Source organism: Conger conger, chromosome 2 (assembly GCF_963514075.1).
Source record: "Conger conger chromosome 2, fConCon1.1, whole genome shotgun sequence".
Taxonomy (NCBI): Eukaryota; Metazoa; Chordata; class Actinopteri; order Anguilliformes; family Congridae; genus Conger; species Conger conger.
The window spans coordinates 17,738,610-17,765,627 of NC_083761.1; the positions used below are offsets into that span (position 1 = coordinate 17,738,610).

The 27,018-nt window shown below is 44.3% G+C and overlaps 2 protein-coding genes across 2 annotated transcripts in view; one reads left to right on the forward strand and one right to left on the reverse strand.

Annotated features, from left to right (window-relative positions):
* dock1 (dedicator of cytokinesis 1) overlaps positions 1–27,018 on the forward strand; it is a 254,821-nt gene that overhangs the window by 74,872 nt on the left and 152,931 nt on the right. Inside the window, exons 25-27 of the mRNA XM_061225326.1 lie at positions 4,642–4,748; positions 12,640–12,767; positions 15,085–15,180. Coding sequence (XP_061081310.1) covers positions 4,642–4,748; positions 12,640–12,767; positions 15,085–15,180 — 331 coding nt within the window. The remainder of the gene's footprint in view (positions 1–4,641; positions 4,749–12,639; positions 12,768–15,084; positions 15,181–27,018) is intronic.
* The window catches only part of LOC133115426 (inhibitory synaptic factor 2A), a 30,514-nt gene continuing 27,453 nt past the window's right edge, over positions 23,958–27,018 (reverse strand). Inside the window, exon 4 of the mRNA XM_061225338.1 lies at positions 23,958–25,049. Coding sequence (XP_061081322.1) covers positions 24,866–25,049 — 184 coding nt within the window. The 3' untranslated portion in view covers positions 23,958–24,865. The remainder of the gene's footprint in view (positions 25,050–27,018) is intronic.

Here is a 27,018-nt window from a genome sequence, read left to right on the forward strand (position 1 = left end):
TTTGTCTCCTGAGGAGCCAGGGCAGGGGGTGTTAGGTGTTACAGGGGGTACCCGCAGGTTGGGCTTCTGTACAACTGCGTCACTCCAGAGCCTTTGGGCCGCGGTTGTTACTGGCTCCTGCCTTCCCCACGAGGCCTGTGGAGGAGAAAGGGATGGTGAAAACAGTTTTAAAGGCCATGAAAAATAATATACTCCGTACTGCCACATAAAGATTTCACTTAAAACCCAATTGATGCACTTTATGCATTGTGCATGAGTTCTGTCAGAAAAGAATAGGAACAGATTCCACCCTTTTTTTAGGCAGTTGTGAATGAACTTAAAATATAAAATGTATATACATATCGTTTCTCTTATTAAAGTGGCTGTACCTTTGCTGCTGTCGCACTGTGGATTTGATATTGTCCTCCACTAGTGTACCTGGAACAGTTAATTATTTCACATTTTCCCAGGGGGAGCCTTTAAATTCCCTGCACTTTAGATGCAGCAGATGTACAGAGGATATTGGCTGAACATAATCAGGTTGCCTTGGAAACATGCTGTAGCTGCTTCAAAACGGTGACCAATGCACTGGTTAATGTGATCGGTCATGAATATTATTATCGCGCAATTACACTTACTTTATAATTAGACACAATTACATTGGGAAATCCAGACTCTGGCCATGCTAAAGGTTGCACTTTCTCCTGATTAGCTAATATCACGTTTTTATGATTGCAGTTGACACAGACATACTGTGTTTGCTAACAAAATCCATGCTTTTGTGCTCGTAGATGTTTTGACATCTGCATATAAAAATTATTGGTGCCTTGGCGTAATAATAATAATAATAACAATAACAATTATGGTTGTTGTTATTATTGTTGTTGCTTTTAATTATTTTGCCAGCACTAAAGACTACAATCAAAAAGGGCAAAAATAGAAAAACCAAACATCTGTGAGGCATGGGGCCGGCTAAAGTGTCTCAGCATGATGCTTCTGTAAATAGTTTTCCTGAACATGCTGGAGGCTGTCTGAGACGTGATAGAGAAGGCCTGAATCTCACAATATGGGCTGTGAGAGACCTGTACATTAATGCACCGTGAAAAGGAAGGACAACCAGGTCCTCCCCCTCGAGTGTTATTCTTACACAGGTGGGAGAACAAGTCATATTTCACATGTTTGTTTCATTTTTTTATTTCGCTACGGGGTGGGGAAGGTGGAAACGGAGACATCACACTATATCACTTCATTATGGAAAAAGAGAAATTGACAGCATATGACAGTGTGTGGGTGTGTGTGTAATGTTTACCGAGGCATACTTTTAATTTCCTGGGTCTTGGATATACTCATATTTCAGTCATTAAAAGCTGCAGCGAGTGGCACATTCGCATATGCACGTTCTTATGCTCATTCATGCGTTCCGTCTGCAGGGAATCGGTAACTGCCTCTGCAAACCTGTTTTCCTGAGAGAAGGTTCACAAGACGCCATATGACGCGACTTCGCGCGGTTGTACTTCCGCAAAAGGAACATATGCGCGCCTAATTATAACCCTGTTTAATTAACAGGTTTTGTTACTTGCCGTTCGGATTTGTTTCGCAGCTTTAAGACGAATGCGGCAAACTCCCTTCACTGGAAAAAAAAAGGGGACGTGACATTTACTTACAAGCCTTTCAGAGTGTTGTTGATGTCATTGTCCCATCGGCATCGCTCCAGTGTTCTGTAAAGGACAGAAATTTAAATTGAACCAATGGGATGTTTTATGGTGTACGGGGCAGGTTAAACCGCAGATAAAATATAAGTACGGAGTGTGTGGTGTTGTAAAATAACTGGAGATCATGATGCAGTTTTTCATTTTTCCTTTTAGGTAAGTCGTTGATGATGGGAATGGTGGAATTGGGGAGTATTGGTTGTGGTGTTATTGGTGGAGATGTCTATTACCTGAACACTGGGGGCTGTATTTCTGGTGCCTGACAAAATGGTAGCAATGAGACGGGGGCAAGCATTTACATTTACATTTAGACTCACCCAACCACAAGTACATCAGGAGCCACCCCTTTCTACCAAGCACTGGGGATGACAACCAAGAGTCCTGTTGTTGGTCAATAGACCATAGGTTGTTTGGTAATAGACTTCTCTCTGGTGACTCAACATTCAGAGTTGGCCATTGTCTTTGATGGAAACAGCAGAGGACTGTTTTTCTTCAACTCATCATTCGACTATGCCATTGGGAGTAGGGTGGATCCATCCCCTTTCGTAGAGACTATTTGGGGAAAGATTTGGGGTTAGTTGGGGTTAGAATGACTGTTGCCAAGTATGAAGCTCTACCATTTCAACACAGATGCCCCACTTGGCGTGGAACAGACACAGTAGGGAGTGCTTTTTCAAGGTTTCAAGGGATGTTTCAACCGGGGACTTCTGCCACCTTGATTGAGTAATGGACAGGGCAAACCATTTAGCCTTTCCAGTGTCAAGGTTGGAGCAGACGGGCCCCGAATGATCGAGTGCGAGCCCCTGGACGCCGTACAGCTATGACCCCACAGCGTCTAATCCGTTTCCCCCATAGGTGCCCGAGTGTGGTCCGCTGGTCACTGCACCACGGCCAAAAAAGAAAACTAGCCGAGCAAAGTGTTAGTTATTCATCAGCTTGGGGTTGACATGCTGATATAGTGCACAGTGGGTCCGGACAGAGATAATGCTGGCAGAGGCCGTGCTATGGCTAACGGCCCCCAAGCTGCGCTGTAGGGGAGAACTGCCAGCTGTGCTGGGAAATAATTGTGTCCTCCATAGTCCGAGAAGGCTTATTGTGAGCCGTTTGTCTTCGAGCTGATGTTGGGGTGGGCTCTTCAAAGATCTCAGAGAATTACATTCTGGACATCATTAACCGTAAGGAAGATTGCACACACTGCTCTCCTTAGCTGTGCAAATTCGAGGAGAGTTGCCAATTTAATCATTGAACGAGTTTCTGCAATGTAACTTTGCAGGTCAGGGACACAATGTTCAGCATGGAAAGTCCACCATTTTGGTTTCGTATAGCATCTGTGCTGCTACCCTTGAAAAGGATTGCTATGCTCCAGGACAATTCCATTTAAGATTTTTAGTTCTTCGGTGATTTTTAAGCCTTCTCGGCCGCTATCTTGCTGACCACTTCCTCCGTCTGAAGTTGCTCTTTTATTCGGCTCTGCAATTGCTTTCTGCGCACTTGAAGGAAGCCATGTGCCTGCCCTGAAAAAGTCCCCACAAGGGTTTACTGGACATCAGAGGAGTAGTCGGATCCTTGCTTCATTGTATTTAGAGTGATGTCCTTTCATCTCACTTGCAGGCACAGAAATTTTGGTTACTTGGGTTTTCCGTCCCTTTTGTGTGTTTGAGTGCCACTGAGACAGGGTTAATCCTGGACACCCAGGACATGCTGTACAGTCTCCCCCTGTGGCTGTGTGAAATGGCCACTTCCCCCTCAGGGAGGTAAATACGCTTAGGCCACAGTCTGCCAAGGGCTTTGTGGGCAGAGGGGTGATTTCGGTTCACCAATCTCTGCAGCTGGCCAGCGTTCACTCAGGCAGATGGTGGAGGAGAAATCCTTCACACAGGGAACCTCGCGCGGAGGGACGATTCGTCCTTGTTGCAGTCGAGGGTGCGTTCCCCGACAGCCTCCTTAGGGGTAACTGCAGGGATGCTCCAGTACCCCCGCGTGCCCCACCTACCCCGGTCTTCCTGCCCCGACCCATCGTGCCATCGTGGGGCGACATTAGGTCAGGAGGTAAGAGCGGTCATCTGGCATTCGGTTCGATCCTCCACCCTGGGTGTGCCAAAGTGTCCCAAAGTGACGCCTGACCCCTAATTGCTCCCGATGAGCTGATTGGTACCTTGCATGGCAGCCTATTGCCGTGTGTGAACGGGTGGATGAGAGAGGCATCAATTGTAAAGCACTTTGGATGAAAAAGCTATATAAATGCAGTCCATTTACCATGCCGCACCCCTCCCTCCTGCTCTCTGCCCCCCCCCCCCCCCTAAAAAAAAAAATGCCGTTTTATCCTCCTGAACCTGGAGCTGCCACCTCTCCCGGTGCATTCCTGTAAAGACACTGACAGTGCTTCAGCCCGGGCAGAACGGGGGCGGATTGTGTAAAAATCGCATACAGGAGATGAGTGTCCCAGTTGTCACTGCAAAAACCAGCGGCATAAGCAGCTGAATGGAGGCCAAACAAAGCATTTCATGCTCTGCCAGACTGCCTTTCAAAGCCCCTCTGTACCTCAGCCTGGCAAGGCATGTAAGGAGGACGCACCCGCAGATTTTCCGCCGGATTTTCTCGGGAGGATGTAACGCAGCGTTGTGTAAATGCCGGGTTTTTTTTATTTTTTAAGGCTGTCTGCGCACCCAGCAGGGTTTCGGAGAGGGGAGGATGACACGGTTAGCCGTTAGCGCGAACCCGAAGATCAGCGGTAGAAGGGGAGTGGGACTGAAGCGGTGCGAAACCCACGACTGAGTACGACTTAGCGTTCAGAGCTCCAAGGAGAAAAAGTGGCAATGAGGGAGACATAAAACCGTGCAGGTTGTTTAACCGAGTCGCCCCCTCAGGACCCCCTCAGGACCCCCCGTCAGTCTCTATAAAACACCCTCAGGCAGTTTGTTTCTCTCTTCTCCCCCTGTCCCCCTCCTTACAGTAAACTCTTCACGGAATTCATCCTCAAAGTTCCGCTGGGGCGCCTGGTGAAACAGAAGCTGAGCTGCATGATCGACATCGTTCACAGTGACCTCTTCACCCAGCACGGTAAGACGGACACACCGCCCCCCCCTGCACATACACCCCCCTCCCCTACCCACCACCACCACCACCCCCTCTGTCAGGGGCTGGGAACACAACGCGTTATCGTCCAAGGTGCAATAATCCCTGCTATCTGCACCGCCAAGGTGCCTGTTAATCAGAATGTCGACCATATCACACCTCTTTGCCCAGCCTGGCCATTTGAGTCTCTCTCTTTCTGGTTTCTGAGCTACTCTCTGGTCTCTTAAGCCTTCCCTGTTATTGACTGACATCTCTTGGATGTGTTTCCTGATGGATGTTGCCTGGCTGGGGGATTTTAGCTATTCACTTGGCCTAGAGGTACACTATGTGTCGGACTGGAGGACCCGTTGGCCAAAACAGCCGTAAGACAGGCTGGTTGTGTGGCGGGCTCCGTCACATTGATTAAGAGTAACCCGGCCAATGAAATACGGCCTCGCCTTGCGGGGCCTGGTCCTCTGGGTGCTCGTAAGGTCCTGATCCCATTCGTCGAGCACGTGCTCTGGGAGGCTGAGTGTGGCCATAACTCACAAAGCCAGCTGAAACACGCTCAGAACGAGGGCTGGTGTGGAGGGAATGAGGCGGGGCAGAGCTGGATTAACACAAAATGGCATAACATAGCATCGCATCGCATAATGGCCATTCAGCCCAGCAAAGCTCGCATTTTCCTACCACTAAAGTGTACCTACTGCTTAGTTTGCTTAAAAGCTAAATCGTATCTAGCACCGCATCAAGCCTGGTCTTAAGAACCCCTAGTGTTTCTGCCTTGGGAGGTATTTGGGGTGGGAGGTGGGGCATCGCTTCAATAATTTCGAATTTGCTGGTGTGATCTTAAAATCCAGACGGCCTATCAAATAAAATAATGTTTTGGAACTGAATAATGAATGAACACATACAGCACATACACACACAGAAAAGCATTGTGCATAGGTTTGCTTCTCTATAAGTGAGGTGCCAGTTGCTGCAAGATGAGAATTCAATAGAACAGAAACGAGAGGCGAATATTCTTCAAAAGGATGATGTTGCAATATCATGATGTAAATGTTTCATTTGGAGCCTTTTTCTCTCTTCTTTTGTTACAGTGCTTTTGATTCAGTGCTGTAGCTGTAGCTTTGTAATTTTTTTCAAAAATCTTGGTCCTTTTGATCTACGTTTTGCATAGAGATGATTAAGATTGGTCTCAAAATTCTAATTACGCTATAGGTGTGTCTCTTCAGTCCATTTGCGGATGATTTCACAGTCGGTGTGAAGATTTTCTTTATCAGGGAGACGTGATCTAACCCACTTATCTTTTCAGTTCTGCTGTGCAAATTTACTCTCCCAGCCACTTTGCACCATTGTGTTCCTCATTAACGAGACCTTCCCAACCGCTTCAGTGTCTCTGTCCTCCTGGCAGGAGAGCCATTGTTGGCAAACTGTCGATGGAAGTGCTGAAAATCTTAAGATTCCAGACACCGTATTCAAGTTGTACATGCTATAATCTCAATTAATTACAATGTTCCACCACATTTTTATTTATTTTTTTCCCCTGCTGACAACTTTCCACTCACTTGTCATATCTAAAATGTTAGTTAGTTATTTGTAGTTGGCAATTATCTAAAATGTAAAGTCATATCTGTAAACATTTCTTGGGCCCCTGCTGTTATCTGACTGCTTGCAATTCAGCTCGTCAATAATAAACTGCGTTGCGAGCCTTTCAAGACTGTGGAGAGTGACAGGCCCTTAAGCTTTCATTCAAGAGGAGATGAGATTGTTGTTTCGCACTGCCTGCTGAATAATAATTTCTCCTGATCGTATTGCTTGACCCTATATTAATTGATTCCCAAAGGGAATGAGTTTTAATTATGCACTGACCTCCAGCTGTTCCTCTTATAAAGCCTTTGGCATAGCAATCTTAAGGTGAAAAGTAGTGAATTTTCTAGGCATATGGAAGACCAGAGGGACAGAGCTAAAAACATGGACGTCCTTCAGCTGGAATTATCAGTTGGACTGTTTGGAACTGTTTGGAACACCTATTTGGAACTTTAATTACATTTTATTCGGAACTTAAATGCCCAGTTTCTCTTTAGAGCTTTTTTTTGCTGTCTGTAGTTTACATACTTGTACTGCAAACATTGCATGTATCCTAAAGTGAACCAGCAATAATATCTGAATGATTGAATGTTAATGGGATGTATTTGGGCAACTTCACAACTGCATATCCCTTGGGTATTTCCTTATATCAGTTTACTGTTTCATTTGCCATTTGTTACCACAACAATGAGAAATTCAGAAGACATAAATGTGTTAGATATAAACTTAAACGTGTTTGTAATCGTAGTTTAAAGGAGTTTAAGGAATGCCTTATGTAATGCACAGAACCATTCACTTGTTTAAACATAGTTAGGCTTAGAGAGATGTCAGATCATGATACTGTAGCTATGGCAACGAATACATTTGCTCATAAGATGCAGATTGGGGCCAGAACTCAATTATTTATTTTTGTAGCTATTCCGATGACGGTATATTATGTGTGTAATTGTAAAACGTGTACATCCCTCTTATTAACCTATAAAATGCTCCCTTTAATGAGGGACATTGCGATGCAAAATTTTTGATATGCACCTATAAACCCAAACTCCGGATATCTTTTAATTCACATTGCCGGATAAAAACAACAACAACAAAAATCCATTTGCGTTAATCGCTCTGGAAAAAAAAAAGTGTCCCCAAACGTGCTCGTTGGACGAGAACAAATGTGCAGAGCTGTCCGAGGTCTGCAAGGAAGCTTACTGTGCAGTTTAAATCTGTTTGCTCTGGAGTGCCTGATAGTTCCAGTCTGTTTCTCTCGCTTGCAATCGACTCTCAGGCCGGGGAATCTGGAGCCTGATGTGCGGCTACCAAGGAAATTCAAGGACCTGGATAGCCAAGCGAGTTACCATCCAACAAAAACAGCATTTTGCTGTTGCAGATACTGAGGGATTATTTGAAAACAGAGAATTGTTGTCTCCTTAACTTTGAGTGGCAGGCAGCTTAGCTTACTAACCGACTGGGCATTTGTTATAATAATGTTTGTATTTTTCCGTAATGAGCGTAATTTGGCTATTATCCTCTATTGAACAGGCTGACAGGAAGTTTCATCTAATATTGAGAAGACTATTGGGGAACTGTTTTACTGTTAAAGTAGCCTAGTGGGCCAATTAACTCAACATGTCTGTATCTGTAGTTTTGACATTAGCTTCATAATGAGACCTCCTAGATTGTGTTGGGTGAAAAAAATGATAAAGTGTGATTACAATAAATGTGGCTGATCTTAAGGCAATTGCTTCAGAACCCACAAAATGAAGTTCTACACTTATAAAAGAGAAATGAATGAATAATATAACATGTAAGACAGAATGGTTGCCTTTATACCACAAATTTAAGACCATACTTTGTCAGATTATAGCTGGGAGTCCATCAAGTGAACCTTCTCCTCCAAACAGCACTAGCTGTCTTCTGTACAGCGTGGCTCATAATGTAGAGTAAAGTAGTACATTTCAGAAATTCACGCAGGTGAAAGCGCAGTCAAATAACAAGCACAATAGCTTATTAAAATTCAGCAGAATAAAACTTTGATTTAGAACTTTGAAAAGATGATTCAAACTTTGAGAAGGATAATATGACTCATGAGCACAACTTGAAACCAGACAGAGTTTGGTATGGAAGGTCATCTTGATGAGGCAGCCCAATTGAAAACATTCATAGAGAGAGAAGTCCCTTAGATTATGAAATTTTAAACAACACACTGCTGGTGCTAAACAAGGGGACCTTTAGTGAAGCTTGGCTGCAGAATTTCTGAGCAATCATTTTGACAAAATAAGGAAGTGGACAGATAGTGGTTTTATTTGTGAATAGACTTAGTCCATCTAATAATGTGTCTTTTGGTTTGTGTGTACTGCAGTTGCTTGGTTTTTTTTAATGTCAGACTTGGCATTGCAGTCTTAATAACCGAATGAATGTGGGTTTAATGAAATATTTCCACCTATGCTGCTCCCTGCACATTTTTGTGATCAGTGCCATACGTGGCTGAGATAATTATTCAACAGAGGACTGCCTGTTTTTATTGTTTGAGAACCAGCATTTTTCACATTCTCATGCCCCAGCCCAATGCTTGTAACCTTGCAGCATATTATTAGTCCCTGCATTTTTTAAATACAGCTATTGGCTGAATTGTTACCTTGACAACTGTGAGGAAAAAGGGGGGAAAGATTTCCCAAACACCCTAGAAACCGAAATAATTGACTTCCTACAGTCATGAAGATGGAGTGTCTCAAGTCCCTACATAATTGATGGCCAAATCAATGTTGCCTTTTAATGAAAGTTTTTCTTTTGTAAATTTTCCCCATGTGACCTTGATTCTGCAAATTGCCAATCTTGTCCAAATGTGCTAGACAGGGCTTTTATTGCAGTGATTTGTCCTCTGCCCAGTGTGGAAGCTTTTGGCTAACACAATAGACTGAGTGGCTGCACTACAGATGGGTAGTGTAGGCTGCAGGCAAGCAAGGCTAAATGCTCCAGCAGCTTCTCAGGCTCCCTACATTATTATTCTGCGCTGGATTTATGGTTCGGCTTATAGCCTCAGCTGTCAGGCCGCAGAATATGGAGAAATAAATAATGGGATCTTTCCTGTTTTATTTATTTTTTATTTTCTTTAAACACGTTGACTGCTTCTCCATCAGGGTAGTCTAGTGCAGACTTGAACCGAATCGATGGAATCTCACTGGTGGAGCAAGGCACCGGAGGCGAACGTTCCCCGGGAAATGCATTGTCCTGTGAATGGAGGTGATCTTGCATCAAGCGTGACCTGTTTTTCCCATTTAATAAGGTGCTGGATCAGACTTCAGTGCTCTCGCACCGTGGTCCCATGGGCCCGGACTCATTCTCCGTTCACCAAGACATCTTTCCGATAATTTCCAAATAAAGCGCACAAGTAAAGCGCTCTTAGTGGCCCAGGATCTGGGCTCGGGATCGGAAGGTTGCAAGTTCAGTGGTGCTTTGCTGCTGTTTTGTACTGTAGCTGGGTGCTCAATCAGAATCACATTATGCATGTCTACGTTATGGGTTGCCCAGGGGGAGTAGGTTTTAAGCCAAGCAGGAAAAAAGTATCGATCAAGATTTTTGATTAACTGAGAATATTGAGGTTCGCAAATAAAACACGAGGAAGAAACCCTCTTTGCTTTACAATTCTGACAATCCAATAAATGGAACAGTAGAAACATACAGACAGAAAAGCAGAAACGGGATTCTGTTACAAACTCACACACACTCAGGCTATAGAGCAAAGATCATCAAATCTTGCCCTCAAATCCAAATCTAGCTCTGGTTTTCTTTACTCCCGGGTAGTGCTACTGATTGACCAGGCTGGCTTCCCACCTGACTCTTACATAGACCAGCAGTTCTCGGCCCTCGAGGACCATGATTTGAGGAACAGGACTCTACGGGACTTATTAATGCATTCACATTTCAAGCAGTTGAAATTTATGACTTTTTTTTCAAAGAGCATGATGGGCATGTCTACTTTGTTTTAATGTTCCTTGTCAACTGCTGGTCTCCCCTCCACATCACTTAATTACATCCAAGTGAAAACTTCATCTTTGGGCAGCAGAACAGTGACTACTGGCACGTGGATCTTAGGAAATGGATTGTGGGAAGTACAGAAGTATCCACTGCACTCCCTTCAGAAGAACTTGGCCCAAGCATCGGTGTGTTGGCATGTCTCAGTTATTGAAGCAAACGTGGGTTGACCTGTGTATTGCCTTCCCAAAATATTGCGCCTCACCCCTTGCATGTTCTCTCCATCAACCCTGCTCTCACAAACTTACAGAAGCACTCAGATTTATTGGCGCGGCAATGAAAAAGTTGCAGTCGCACAACGTTGTGAACAAGGCAATGTACAGCTTGCTTGGTTGTGAATATGGCTTCAGGTCAGCCAGAAAGCTTGAAGGTGATTAAAGTTTGAAGTCTCTCAGTATCACCAATTGCCACCCATCAATACATGGAAACTTAGACATTTTTTCTTGTTCTCTATGTCTTATTTTTTACGTAAATGCATGCATCTATAAACCATAATAAACAAATGAATGACCCAATGATACCCGATGAATACCCAATGAATGATTATTGCTGTTGCAGGCCCAGTAAACTTGTGCGAGTCCTGAAATCTGTTATTTTCTTTGACGAATGAGGTGAGATGGTCAGCTGTACAGATATCTATAAGGATAAGGATAATACTACAATACAAAACTACATTTTTTATATATTTTTTATTTGACTGGGGGGGAGAAATCTCGTAAGATTTGATTAAGGTCTTTAAAGATAAGAGAGGGCAAGATGGTTCAGCTCTTTTATCTCACAATCCACAATATCCAAGAGAACGCATTAGTGTGCCATTTGTCTGTGTCACAGAGTTGAATTAAAGCTTGCTCGCCGCAGCAGGGGGAAATGTCCTTTGATGGCACGTTAGCCACAGATGGCGGTTGGACTCTCAAAGGACGTCTTTGGGGATAACAGATTCATAAAGTGCCGACACTGTCACCGTGTCACGTTAAAGAATACCGGTGGTCTACCCTTTTGTGTTCAGACTGGCATGTGGAAGTCGGTGAGACGGAAACTGCCAGAATCGATCCGTACGGTGGGTTGAAGCCGCGGTCTCGCGGTTGCTGTGCTCTCCACGCGCACAGCTCTACGGTTAGCTCTGGGAGCCCCGGAGACGCGCGACCGGGTCGTTCAGCCCGTCGATATCCCTCCTCGTAGAGCATTACGGAGAAAGCGGTCCTGCAGCGCTTCCACACTCGGCCCCTCTGTGTCTTTAATTGGTTTTGGTCGGGTAATGAAGGCCCGCATCGATCCCCCCACTCCATCCCTGCCATGAAAGGGAGCCAACCGCCATGGCCCCTTCGCTGGACATTGACCCCCAACCCCCTCCCGGCCCCCCTTATGGGTTCCCGATCGAATTCCCCCCATCCAAACACACATCCACTAATTGATGCAGAAGATGGACCTCTTTCCATTGTTTGTTCCCCAGATACTCTGGTCCTCATTTAGCTGCATTGCTGAGGGAGATTGGACTTCAGGTTTAATAAAAAATATGATAATACAGAATTGACCTCTTCATACTTATTACTGCTGTATCCAAGCTTCTTATCAACATCGTCCTGGCTTTATTCTGTTTGACATACTCTGCATATAGGTACATTATCTTATCTGCTCAATTTGCATGATAATAATGAAGCTAATATTATCTAGTAACACATTACATGTCAAAATACACCTCCCTTTTCTGTGGATTTTTAGGTTTGTACAATTATAAATTCCCCTAGATTTTTGTAAAACATCAAACATCAAATTTTTTTTTTTCCCCATTGGTGCAGATGGTGTATGTCTATTTTTCCACTGCACTTGTTTTAATTATGTATTGTGAATTGCAATAATTACGTTAATTATGGAGGCGCAGCTGTGCCACTTTTTCAAACAAGGATTTGGGATATAGTTTAAGGATGTATATGGCTGAAACGGAAATGTAAACACTTCTCATGCCTGAAGAGCGAGCGTAATTGGCCTCCTACGTACAATAGCTTAGCCGTCACTGTGCTTCATACAGATTCCCACCGTAGCTCGTTATCACGGCTAATTTTGTAGAGTGGGGGTTAGCAAGCACAGAAGCCTGGTTTTATTTCATTTGTACCGCACCTCATTTAAAACGAGCTTTTTAGTTTTTCTTTTCGCTAACCGCTGTTGCCCCATTAATCGGCATGCATCGCCACGCGTAGCTGACTTAATGTGACGGCGAGGTTGTGTGAGTGTTTTCACGTCGGCCTGGTATTGAGCGCACGCTGTGCTGCCGTTCTCCTCCTCCCAGACTGCCGAGAGATCCTGCTGCCTCTGATGACCGATCAGCTCAAGTTTCACCTGGAGAAGCAGGAGGAGCTGGAAGCCTGCTGCCAGCTACTCAGCGACATCCTGGAAGTGCTGTACAGGAAGGATGTGGTCGGTACCCATACCTCCCCTCCCCTCCACACGCACACACACGCACACATGTACACACACACACACACACACACACACACACACGCATACACACACACACACGCATACACACACACACACACACACACACATTAATATGCACACACAGACGCTTGTTTTTGTTCTTGTTCAATCCTCTCAACTTCAGCCACACCCCGCCCCAACCCAATCCGAATGCCTAATAATGTTAGTTTACCACTCAATGCACAGTCAAATTTTTACCAGGCCATTTACTCCAAAGTATCGATCCACAGACTCTGAGCTTACAGCACCCTGCTCTCATCTTTCTCTAGAACCCCCCATTCATACTGCAGTATTATTCAGTTCACAGATAAGGACTCTCATTGCGAATAATGGGGTATTGAGCTTTTACGCCAGACTTCTTAATTAATCAGTTTGGTTATTTAATTTGTGTCTGAAGGTTAGAAACTTAACTTAATTATTTAATGGAATTTTCCTTTAATAATTTATGTTGGCGTTCCTCTGGTTGTAATCGATACAGCCAGAATCATTTCTTCATGTGGTGTCTCAGTGCAAAGTTCCCGCTCATAATTACACTGATTTAATTATTTCCGCCTTTGTGCTCATGGGGAAAACCAGTTAAGAGAAGAACTTATCTGTGATCTGGTCATGCCTGTTTGCTTCCTCATTGCTGCCACACAGAGCTTGTGAAGCTGTACCTCAAACGGGTGTGTGTGTGTGCGTGTTGCATGTCTGTGTTGCGTGCGTGTGTGTGTGTGTGTGCACCTGCATTCATGCTCCCTCCCTCAGAACAAAGGGTCTCAGCTTTGATATTGCAGATTTGATATTGCAGCAGGGAAGAGTGCTGGAATCCTTAGGAGGCTGGACAGTTTGCAGTTTTGGATAGTCCACTGTTAACTGGGTGATTGCTGGGACCTAGTCAATGATGCCATGCAGTGGTAATTGTAATCACATACACTCAGTGACCACTTTATTCGGCCAGCTTGTTAGTGCAAATGTTTTATCAGCCAATCATGAGGCAGCAACTAAATGCATAAAAACATGCAGACATGGTCAGCTGTTTTTCGGACCAAATGTCAGAATGGAGAAGAGATGTGATCGAATTGACTTTGAACTTGCTATGATTGTTGTTGCCAGAGTATTTCAGAAATGGCTGATCTCCTGGGACAACCCTCTAAGTGGATAGGCTCCAGCGGCAGAAGACCAATAAGTCTAATAAATACCTAATAAAGTGCTCACTGAGTATATATAGCCACAGGTAGCTTGCAGATAGCGAGATAGATAGCTTGGTTGAAATGTGCAGCGTTGTTTGAAGTAGCCCTGGCCATCACCCAGTTAATAGTAGACTGTCGAAAAAACAACTGCAAACTGCACTTTACAGTAAATCCAGTCTCCTAAGGATTCCTGCTTTCTTACCTGCTGCAATATCAAGTCTATAAATCATCTGAGCTCCTTTGCTTTAAGTCTCTCAGGGCGCACACCCAACAGGCGAGCGCAAGATCCTTTTTTTATCGAGAATCTTCTAGAAGCATGTATTAGCAACGATTTCCCCCAAAGAAAATTATTGTTTGCTCATTTGAGTGGCTCCTGGAATCAGACAGCTTCTAGATGGAAGAAGTGGTTTTCACAGTAACCCCATTGGGAACATGGCATTGCTTTGTGTGTAATGTGGGTACAGACAGTGAACTAGTGGCAACCCAAAAACATCCTCTCCCGTTGACCTTATGACCCATATACTTATCCCGATTCTGGCATTTAGGTTGTGTTAAACCATGTACCTGCAAACCAGTTATGCAAACTGGTCCTAACTGCATAGCCACCAGCTCTAGCCTTGACCCCATGACCTCTGTACCTAATGCAACTCACTTTCATGATATTGATAACTTAGTTAATTTTATGTATAATATTGCACCTCCCTGTAATTTAAAATTGGCTATGTCAGCTGTATATTGTATTGTATTGTTACCGCACTTTTGTATACTTGTTTAATTTTTGCTAGCACTATGTTTCCTAAGACTGTTTTATTGTTACTTTAATTTGTCTCATCAGATTAATCTTATCCATGTGATCACTCCTAGCACTTGGAACTGTATTTCCCTTGAGAGTTTTCCAGTGCACTTGTCCCTGGTTATGCACTTTGCTGTATGTCGCTCTGGATAAGAGCGTCTGCCAAACGCCTGTAATGTTATATTTATGGGATTGTTGCGCAGTGTATTCCTTCTGTAAGTGCATCGGTATATTGGCTATTCCGTAGTGAATTGGATTAAATGTATTGCCCTTTATTCCTCTCTCTCAGGGCCCCACGCAGTGGCATGTCCAGATCATCATGGAGAAGCTCCTGAGGACAGTGAACCGCACAGTCATATCCATGGGCCGAGACTCCAAGCTCATAGTAAGTGTTTCTCAACGTCAGCTCTGCAGAGTATGGCAAACAGAGGGCAAAATAAGGTCTCGTGGACCTCTTCAGTGTTCTTCTGAATCATACATTTAAGCATGAGTTCAGTAGTTTTTTTTCCCCCCATCTGAAATGAGCATTGTTGCTCGGTAAAGCAAATGTTTTCTGGTTCATTATTGTATGGTACAATGTGAAGCAGTCGCTGGAAAAATTTAAAAGCGGAATATGACAGTCAAAACAATGGTCAAAATAAGTGTTCTTTTGAGTCATAAATTTAAGCATGATCTACATTTTTTCACTTCAGCAGAAATGAGTATTGTTAGTAGTTAAATGCTTTGTTTTCTGGTTCAATATTGTCTGGTACAATATGATGCAGTAGCTGAAAAAATGAAAAAGCTGGAATATGACAGTAGAAACAATTTACACTTAATGCTGCTACTCAGATTTAAGAACAAGGAGTTCAGTAGAATAGAGACATAATTTAATTAATTGCATTGCATGACATTCCTTGTTATGGGATAGTGGTAGCTGCGATAATGCAACAGGGTGACGTTGAGCTGGAGGAAGGGGAGAAACAGTCAAACAGTCAGAGGTGCAACAGGTCGCTGCACAGCGTTTTAGAAGAGGGTTTAATCTGGGAACGGAGTGGCTGGCGAGACATGGGTTTCCCGCTGCGTAAATAGAGTGTGGAGCGTGGGCTTTCCCTGTCAGCCGGAGAGATGGCTCACCGCAAGCCGCGCAGCTCATTTAGGATCCGTTCATCTGACGAGCCCTTCGACGGCGTCCTGCGTCCCTCGCCGGGCCGCGCCAAAACGGCCGGCAGTTACCCGCTGCTGCGGAGCGTGACGCCCGGGCGCGGATCCGCCGGCCCCGTTATTACACACACCGAGCTCTTCCTGGGTAAATCACACGGCAGCGCCGGGCTCCATCCCATAATGCCCCCCCGCCCCGCACCTGAAACGCACACCTGCGCGTAGCGAGGAGCGACGTGCTGTAAAGCGGTTGCGTGTTCTCGCCGCCGTCCCGCGTCGCTTGGCGCTGTAGACGAGAGCCGCGCGGCGTGAGGCTAATGGAGCCGTCTGGCTAACCCTGCCTTTGTCCCTGCTCCAGGCTCTCAGCCAGCAGCCCCCCGGTGCTAACCGTATGCCTCCCCGAAACCCTTTTTGGTCTCTCACTGAACGGCGCTCCTCTGGGCCCACTCTTCCCCCAAACGGATGACATTTTTGGTCGTTTTTATTCGTTGTCAGCCACGTCTCGCTCCTCGCTGGATATTTCTCACTTCTACTCCAGCCAGGAGACCTGTATTGTCTCAGAGCTGGCATCGATTGGCCAGTCCTGGAAGCTTCCGGTCCCCTGGAAATTTTCCCTTGGACAAAAAAATTGCGTCCCAGGAAAGTCGTGAGGATTTTTTCTGCAGTAATGAGAGTGTTACAGCATGTAAATCTTTCTTGCTCAAGCATAAGCTTGATACCATTTATTATTAAGTGTAATGTCAGCATGTGATGACATTGCTAACAAATTGCCTTGTTCACTGGCTTGGACGTTAAGCCTTGTACTTAGTCATTGATGACTGGTGTACACTACCAAGTGTGTCTGCACAGACAAAATACATGTTTAAGTAATTTCTCACAACATTTATTTCAGTCATCACTGAGAAGCCATGGAAAATATGAATGTTATTTTAGAGGAAACTGACTCAATTTGGCTTCTCTTAAGACTTCTTTGATTGATGCAAGTGCTAAGCTCAGCTCCAACAGAATCAAAGAAAAAAAATGACTAAGCATCTGTTTCCAGTTTCAATATTTACAATAATACTTTTTCTGCAGTTTCCCTGGATAGTAGCGTTTGATCTGAGCCTTGTGAAGCTCTCTCGATGTCGGTAACCAGCATGTCTTTGCAGTCTTTGTGAGGGGCACTGCCGATGGGTGTAACAATCCCCCAGAGGAGCTGGAGCCATAATGGCCGGTCACGGCTCATATAAGGTCCGTGCCGCAGGAATTCCCAGTGTCGGTTCGGGAAACCTCAGAAGGACCTGAACTGATGCAAGCTCCCAACCTGTTGTGCAGCCTTTGCTTTGTGTCCTTTGAAAAAATTCTCATCATCTGTGCAGTCACAGGTGCAGCAAGGTGCAGTTTATGTCTTCCTGAACCTCTTCCAACTCCACTAGCAGCAACTAGCAACTGTTGTAGGTGGTTGCTCTTGTTTGGCACAGATTGTATTTTGGCATCGGGATCAGCAGCATGCATCATGGGCCATTGATTATACAGCTTTTGGCATTTTTTCCTTAAACAAATCCCGTTTTAGCTCTGCAGAGTGTGCATCCAGTACGCCTGACTCAGTCATTAATTGTGAATGTGGTGCCTCTGCTCGCTGTGCCCTTGAAGCTGAACTGTCCTCCCACGCCGAGCCTCGTATTCCCATAAACGCGGTGCAGCGAGCCACACAGGGACAACGTTTTTGGGCAGCCTCACCACTGTCGTCTCATGCGTCTGTGAAGTTTCTCATGACAAGGCTGCTCCCGTGGAAGGGAAAAGAGGGGCCCGTCGTTGTGAGCCTAAGATCGGGAGACGGCTTGACAAATGTAAGTGAGCGGTGGAGGAGCAGAGCTGGGTGGAGTTACTGTGTATTCCTGTCATATGTCAGTATGATCTGGATTTGGCATGCTTTTGTCTAGGAGATCTGGATTTAGTAGGTGCAGTGATTAAGCACTTTTTGAATAGACTGGACTTTTCCAGTATCCAGTATTATTGGCACCCTTAATGAATGTGCACAAAATGTGCTGTAACCAAAAAAGTTATTGTTATTGACATAAGAAAATATAAAAAGAGACATAACATGCCGAAAGTAGTGTGCTGGTTTAATTAGTCAATGGAATCAACCAAAGTTTAAATAAATAAAAAATTAAAAAATTCCGTTGCCAACTTCCTTCAGCTGAACAGCAGCAAGACAGAGGCTATGCTGATTTGGCACACCCAACAACTCTCCAATGCAACATAGGCAACATATGTCCCACCCTCAATGGTCAATCCATCTCCCTGTCCTCTGTCATCACCAACCTTGGTGTTAAATTTGATCCCACACTCTCTAAACCCACCTCAATCTGCAAGGCTTCCTTTTTTCATCTCAAAAACATAGCCAGAATGAAGTCATCACTCTCCATACCTGATGCTAACAAACTGGTTCTTACAGTAATTGTTGGTGGTAGGATGGTGACCAAGGCGCTCTTGGTTTGGATATGTTAAAAAGCCTTTATTATATGGCACGCAGGCCTTCATCAGGGTGAATAGGCAGGGCCCATACCTTTCTGGTTAGGGATTCACTATCTTTATTTCATATTATGTCGCAAATTCCATACATTTGAATCATGTCAGGGAAATGTAACTAGCGTAATATCACCAGGTCTACTGGGTGTACTCGGCACTGCTTGCCTCATGCTGTTATTTGTTCTCCCTGAGGAAAAATGTGACTCTGAATTTTCCACTCCACTGAGAAATTTGTAATATTGCATTTTGGAAAAGCTGATTTGTTACCCACTGGTGCTTGGAGTGCAAATAACACTGTTATTCAAATGGATATCAGTGCATTACCTTACAATTTGCGGTTAACATCCATACCTAATTGGAGGCTTTCATGTTTTCTGGGGGGGAAAAGTCAATGCAGATTACAGAGTGACCCCAGGGGGAAGTGTTTGGTTTAATTAGACATGCCGAGCTTTATGTCTATGGCTCTTATGTACATGATTGACTGGCTTGGCACATACTGACGAACACCAGCCTTCATTTTTGTCCAGAACCGTGTGAGATGTCCTCCAGTGGAAAGATGGCACGTTGCGGTTTGGCGCTTGTCGGTTTTCGCTCCCAGCGTTCCTGCCTCCACGCCACTATGTCATCCTCGCGTCTGTGCGTCCGTAAAACCGCCGCACCATTGCAAACAGAACTTAGGGGGTTGCCTCAGCCGCCTGCTTTCTGGAGTTCTTGCCCCGCATATACAGAACTGCATGTTCTTTGAACGGAGAGTGCGAGTGCTGCTTTTAAAGCACAGTTGCATTTCAAGCAGTCTTTCACTTAACGGTCAGTAAGACGGTCATGAATTATGCAGAGGGACTCGGGCTCGGTTAAGATTCAGTCCGGTCCCGACCGGTTCTCCCTGTATCCGGGCCGCCGACGGCAGCCATTTTGTGAGGCGGCGGCGTGCGATGAACGGCCGACCTTGCTCCCTCATCCCTTTAGGTTCAGACGTTTATTTTGATTCCTGCATTAGCTTTCCTCCTTTCTCACTTGGGCTATATGCAGAATTCAGATGCGAGCAGCAGTCACGATTCACACTTGACACGGCGCGGAGTTGTGAATCGTTGTGTGTGCCGCATTTCCGATTTTTGCACTGTCCTCACCAGGTCAGAGCTGCCACAGAGCTCCTTTGCTGCACGGTTTTCAAAGGCGTCATTTCATCTCTTGCGTTCAGAGGGTGCGCATTTACGCCTTGTACATGAAGGCAACAGCATCTCTTTTGTGTGGTAATTTTCCATGCAGATCAGTTTCATTTTAACAAAAACAAAACAAAACATAATTTCAAGCGCAGCAGGATCTTTGTGTATTTTAGATAATCTTGAGACGTGCATAAACATACACCTAATTGTATTTGTTTTTCTAAATGTTATTTTCCGATTGCACTCTGATTGCCTTACTGCGGCAGGAAGTAGATATTGATCATTCCTGGCATCGCAGTGTGTCTTTTGAGTTATGCTCTTTCTGATCCTTTTGGTAATGGGACAGATCCATTTCACTTTGCTGGCCCATATTGCTGTCTACTGAAGCTGCTCACTCGCTATTTTATGTCTCTTGTGTTTAAATAGAGACCAGTGCTGTTCTCTAGTAATACAGCACAGTCTTGGATATAACTATGTGTACAGTGTGATTGCATGGTTTTATGCATACCAAAGCCCTGAAATTTACAAGGTTTACAGTGGCAGGTTATTTTTTAAGATTGTATTGCCTGTGTGCTTATGTGTGTATTGTACACGTGTGCACACGCGTGTTCACATGCATGTGGATAGAGAGGAGGCAGAGAAGGAAGGGTTTCAGTGCAGACAGGGTGCAGAGCAGTATGCTGTATGGAGCTGCTGTCCAGAATATAGATCTCAATGCAGTATAAAACCCTTCTCTCTCCAGCACAGACAGTGACTCAGTTACCATGATGTCAGTCATTTTGGCAGTAGTGTCAAGCTGTTTTCATTGAAAACAGACGGAGAAGCTTTGGCCTGTTTCCCTGTGGAATACACAGAGTCTCCTCTATCAGAGTGTACCTGTATACATACAGTACGCCAACTTGCACATATGCATGGGCATACTGAAACATTCTTTGTATAGCTAGGGGTCAGCTTGATATACAGATACACAGCTTGAATTCCCCTTTTTTCTGTGCGATGGCAACAGATATTTATGATAAACCCTTTAATTAAGTGACCCAGCAATATTAGGCTCTGTAGTCACTGTGATGATTCTTTTTCTGGTTGAACGTGCTGGGGTTTGGTGTCTACTGAGCCCTGTGGCTTTTCTGAGGATGAAACAAGAGGCCGGCGTTAATGGAGGACCTGACCATCACAGCACCCCCCTACTGGCCTGAGTGGCCTGTTCCATTTCAACCCTAGCACCTCACTTACATATTACAGCGTATTACTTGATGTACCCGGCACACTGTCCTGCTGTGCTCTGTGTGCTGTGTACATTTATCATTAATTCTCCATTACGTGTGCCCTTGTCTCGATTGGAACACAAACCCCCTGGGTACCAGCTTGCAAGTTTGCCAGCCTGTTGCGAATGGCACATACGTTGGTACGCTGTAGATCCAGGTAGGGGCCTGTACAGCTGGGTGGAGTAGTCTTTCTCTCACTCTTTTTGCCCCCTCACTCTTTTTGCCCCCTTTCTCTTTCTCTTCATCTACTCTCTCTTGTGTACTCTTTCTCTCCCTCTCTCTGTTTCTGAATCCGTTCCCGTCTTCTGTTTCTCTCTCCGCTGTACGGAAGAGTGTTCCTAGCAGGCTGCCCCTCTCCAGCCCACAGCTCTCTGGAGACATGGCCATTTGAGCCGTTAATGGGGACGCGTGACTCGGTTTGGTGTGTGTTTGGGGGGGGGGGGGGGGGGCTCTGTGTGGGCAGGAGGAGGCTGAACTGTGAGGGTAATGAGAGTGGCGCTCAGGTAATCGCAGCGTGGAGCGGTGAAGCCCTCACCTGCCAGCTGATGCTCCGCTCTGTGCGAGGGCAGGGCTAAGGAGAAGGAGCTTTCGCCAGGGAGCGGGAGACGGCGTGGTGGGATGGTGGTGGTGGGGGGGGGGCTTGCACACCTCCCTGGGTCTCCCTCGCTCAAGCTGGGCACAGGGCCACTTCCCCCTGGAGCCAGCGCGTTTTCTGAGAGCCGCTAATTCTCTTTAACTCGTGATGTTTTTGAAGCGGCAGCCCAGCATGAAGGCTGTTTTGTACTTCTGCGTCGTCGGCATAGGTTGCACGATTTGTATTGTGCGCGGCACTCGCGAACGACCCGAGAATTTTGTATAAATATATATATTTTATATCGGGTATGAAATATAAAGTATTTTTTATGTTTATTTATTGATAAAGTATGCCAGTATCGTCCAACATCTTCCCATTGCATCTAATACTGCTCCATATTTGTTGTTTAAAATATACAACAGGAAGTTAACTAATATCATATGAATTATCATTATCCCAAGTCACATCATCAGTCAACCACTTATGACCTGTGCAGTGTATGCAGGCAGTGGTTGCTACCAAGTTCTTTTACATTTTTTGAAGAGGTAACAAGACATCTACATGGACGTGGTTTGCAACTTTGCACAATCTCAGAATAGTTTTTTACTTGTAGTACACAGAAGTATAAAACATCCTTAACAATCATGTGCATATGCACACGCACACTATGCGTACAGGCTGCACTGTGGGTGCCTCGGCGTAGTTTGGATTTCAAAGCCAAGCCTCCTCAGTCACCTCTCTGCCCTTGGCTTTGTTATTGAAGCTGCTGCCTTTGTTTTGTATTGATTATTGCTATACCAAAACTATTCTCTTTTTAAGATAAACACATATATCAACATAAATTAGACTTGGGGGCTCAGGAGGAATTATGTCTTAGTAATACTGAGCCTAGCACATTAAAGAGTAAATATTTGAAGCTCTTATTTGAAATTCCTCCGGTTGTTTACGTCTACTCTGGGTCTTGACCCCAGTTCCTCTGCATGTAATAAAGGCTTTGTTGAAGGTCAGTGTGGGTTAACCTGGAGTTAGGTGACCTGCATTTAGGTGAAACCCATGTTTCCCAGTTTGGGAAGTTTCTGCAGACTGGGCAGTTTCTGTCATGTCGGCCACCTATCAATCGTCACAAACTTTGACGTCGGAAATGTGATTAAAAAGCAAAACCCCGTGTATTTTCACCTTTTATTTCTTGTTATATAAATCCTTTCATTTGACTTAAAAACAGTATAAAATACACAATATTGCACATAATAAATCAATTGCACTTCTTTAAGGTACAGATAAACATCTATGTCTCTTTATGCTACAGTAGAACTATTTGAAATTCAAACCCATTCTGTACAAGTTAGAGAGGTGTGTTAGTGAGTTGTATATAGTCAACAGAAAGCCAAAGGCATGGAGCTGGTATGGTAGCTGGCCAATTGACCGAATCTACTAAGCAATACTGTCATGTGGCATTATGATGATTATAGCTCATGGATTTTTTATGCCCTCTGAAACACTTTGGCACATTTCTCTTCCGGGCAGTGGTTTTTGGCTTTGTTCGTAACTTGCCATGTCCTGCAAGCTGTCGACTTAAAATCATTCATCCAAAATATAGGCAGCAAACCCATATTTATAAAGATTATTAGCCCTATTATATTCTCAACGACATATACAAATAGTTTCTCTGGAAATCATTCAAAACCAACTTCATCAGGGTGCGTAATTGCTTGTCGTGTGTGTGCGCGAGTGAGTGTGCGCGTGTGTATGTGTGTGTGTGTGTGTGTGTGTGTGTGTGTGTTAGTGAGAGAGAGAAAGAGTATGTATGTGTGTATATGGGTCTTGTGACTGTGGAGGAGAGCTGTTGCAGTCCCTTGATTTAGGCCTGAAAACTAGGTTTGAAAGTTAAAATAATGCGTGCACAGCATCTTGGGTCACTATGTCTTGTTGACGTGGACAGTTTAGTTCTGCGACAGGCCACGGAAGCAGCTCAGTGTAATAGTCAGCACAAATGGGACCGAATGGAGGGTAGATGGACACTCGTGGCCTGTTGCATTCCCTTTTGGAGTCTTCAGCTGCTGACTCGGTTTCCTGACGCGTCCTATATTAATACAGTCACAGCCAACTTGCTGTTGAGTAATTATTTTGTGGTGCCTGATGGGAGCCATGAAAATGCAAAGAATGAGTTATTGAAGATACATTAAAAATCTGCTCGTGGCCTCTGGATGGATTGAGAAGAGATGAGCTGTCTGCCTCTTTTACTGCTGCAAAATATACGCTGGTGTCAAGTGGGCCAGCTTAGAAGCAGCCTATTCGTCATGGTGTAGTAGACTACAGAACCTTGTCTTAAAGAAGTGTAATAATAAAGCTTTATTTTTGTTGTGTTTTATCCTTTTCAGCATCTTTCACCATTACTTAAAATGATCAGGCCATTGTACCAAATACTGTGCAGTTAACAAATGGTTGATCCCCCCTGTCCTCCCCCACCCAGTACAGCAGCATAATAAACATAATAAACTGGTACACTTTGTAGTGAGATAAAATTTCATATATGTGTCTAGAAAATTACATTGAGATGCCTAGCTTAACAAATATTCATAGAAAAATAGGCTATTTCATAGTCTTTTTTTCGCATATTACTGTTGATAATTGCAAAGTCAAGAGTACGTGTTGATACTTTCAGGTAATGGAATTCCGGTGTTGTCCTGTTTGATTCTGGACTAAAAAAATACTCAAGTCTTCAGTTGTTGTTTTTTTTTTTTGTTGTTTTTTTTATATATATGCATAATGCATCCTGAAGATTTTTTAAAAGTGATTTTTTTGTGCTTTGCCTATTAGCAGATATGCTGTTGAATTTGTTTGTGGGTGATACTAGTGTTCCACACAATTCCAAACAAACTCAGTTTTCCATTCTTCCAACAAGGTCCCTCAAAAACAGGCCAACAAGGTCAGCATGTAGAAGAAAAAAATGACAAGAAACATATCCCAATCCATGACTAAAAGGAAGAAAGAAAAAGTGAGACTGATGCATTAATAAATAATTAACTCTCCCTCCACAGACTTCGGTTTAAAATAAATAAATAAATAAATAAATGGAAGAGTAAATCCAATTTTGTTTCGCACCTTGGTGATCTGCAAATAAGTTGGCACGGTGTAATTTCACGCCCTGCTTCTGGAAATTAGTTCAAAATAACGCTGAATCCCTTTTGGAAGCCGTGAAAAGAAATAAGGATAAAAGTTGCACTTCCTTGTTCTCAGGCATGTGACTTCACCACACAGTTTTATATCCGGGATGCGCACAGCATGTTGCCGGAGTAACGCGAGGGGAGGCGGGGCTAGGGAAAGCACCGTAAGTATTTCCGGGATCCCCTTCCATGTTCGAGAGCATGCTCCCCTCGACGTTAAAAAGTAAGAAACCAAACCAAAAGCCAGAGAGTTTCATAGGAACCAGAGTTTCCAGCGTGCGTGCTTCTTGGACTCTGTTTTGGACTTGCGTTTGGGGGTTGAGGTGAAGGCCTCCTGGGGGTAAGGCAGAGGCGGGAACTGCGGCTCCTCGGTGGGGCAGAGCTTCTTCATGAGAGGCTGAAGCTTGTCCTCCTGCTGCTTGAAGTCCAGCTCCACACTGCAATACAAAACACGCGTTCAGGGCCAGAATTAACGCCAGAGGCGTCAGTATCACCAATCAGTGTCTGGCATCATGCTTGGGCTTAAAACACACATACCGTACTGTGCAAAAGCCTTAGGCACATGTAAAAAAAAATCCCATTAAGCAAAGATACTTTAAAAAAGAATGCAATGAACCGTTTTACAGTAAACATCAAAGTACTATAAAGTGCAGTGAACAGTTCAAAATTAAATCAAATCAATATTTGCTGTGGCCACCCTTCACCTTTTAAAATCACATCAGTTCTCTTAGGTACACTGTCCTGCAGTTTTATAAGAAAATCAGCAACATATTGGAGAACTTGCTACATTTCTTCTCCTCTACTTTAACAAAATGGCAAATGGAAAATGAATGTTTGGAAATGTCAGATTTGCTATTTTCTACTGACATGCTAATCCACAAAACAAAAATAATAATATAAAATATCTGAGACTATTTATATAGTCTGTACATATCATCAGCATTGACCTTGCACGCTGTCCTTTCGCTTTTCGCGGTCAGAGTCATCTGCAAGATTTCAGCGGGAGCAGTATGTGTGGGAGCGGAACGGCGGAGCTAAACTTTGTCGTTTCCGCTCGGCGACGCTCCCTGGTCAGGGCTCTATCGGATTTATCTCAGAGAGGCGTCTGCTGTAATCCCTCGCCTACCAACCGGCTGATTCCAGGGCTGTGCAGTTAAACACTCAGATTAAAGCATTCACTGCTGGAAGTGCAGAGGATTTAATCCCTTAAACCATTCACAAGCCAGGGAGGATCCTGGAAGCCTTACCAATGCAACAATAGGATAAAATGAAGGAGGGAAAAAAACCCATATCTGCTTCCTGACAATCAACTGCTATTCCAGCGTGTGTAGAGTGGATAGTTATATGACTGCATGTGGTTGCATGCCATTTCCATCCAAGTGGTACAGCACCTCGTTTCGACATTCTGACGGATGGCTATACGGTGTATCGTACGCTATTTATTTTCTCAATTTCATCAATAATCATTTACCTTTTGGTGAGAAACAAAAACGCAAAACAACATACAAGTTAATGATCCATCAAGGTCAGATGTCAGCTTGACAAAGTCTGCTGGGTGTATGGAATGTGCCGGTGTTTTTAACAGCGTTTTGTGTTACCGATTTCCAATTCTGGCCATGAGAGGTGTGGCTGAGGCGACCATACAAACCCTTGCCAGAACTAAACAGTTAAAACTCTGCTTGTGACATTCAGGAGCACGCATAGAAATTACATTACCTTTAAATTTGGATATGTCTGAAACTTGTAGATGGGGTAATAATGACCCTTTTCAACACACGGCGGTTTCGATTGCAAGGTGATTATTCTCATTCTAACCTTTAGCGCTATGGTGTAAATGAATCGCGACACTACCCGAAAAGCGAAAACTATCAGCCATAATAATATGCAAAACACTGTAATGGAACAGAGATGTATAACCCCCGCACACACAATACACACACACACACCATTTCCGTCTTCATAGTGTCAGATGAAGGACAAAGCAACGCGAGTCTTGAATGTGATTTGCAAGTTCTCTGTGAGCCGAGCGGTGTTTTGACGGGCGCAAAGGTAATGAAACGGAATGTTTTCGGTGGTATTGGGTTTTTCGTCAGAGGCACTGACTTTCAGCGAGAGCCGGGCCTCTGAAAAGAAGCGCGGCAGAGCGCAGGCAGTTATTAAGGAATTAATCACTCGGCAGAAGCATGTAATTATGCAGTAATCAATTCAGTCTTGTTTTGCAGAAGGACTGGTATGTGTGGCTGTGTGAGAATGGGAGGCAACAGATGAGGCGTCTTAGATAGATCAACTGGATAAAGGATTCTGCTTCGCAACAAATTGGATGCCGCACTGTGTAAACGATCGCTGCTCTGTTGTGAAAAAGGGTTGGCGGTAGGGGCTGGTCTGCATTTTTGGTTGCTTAGCCAT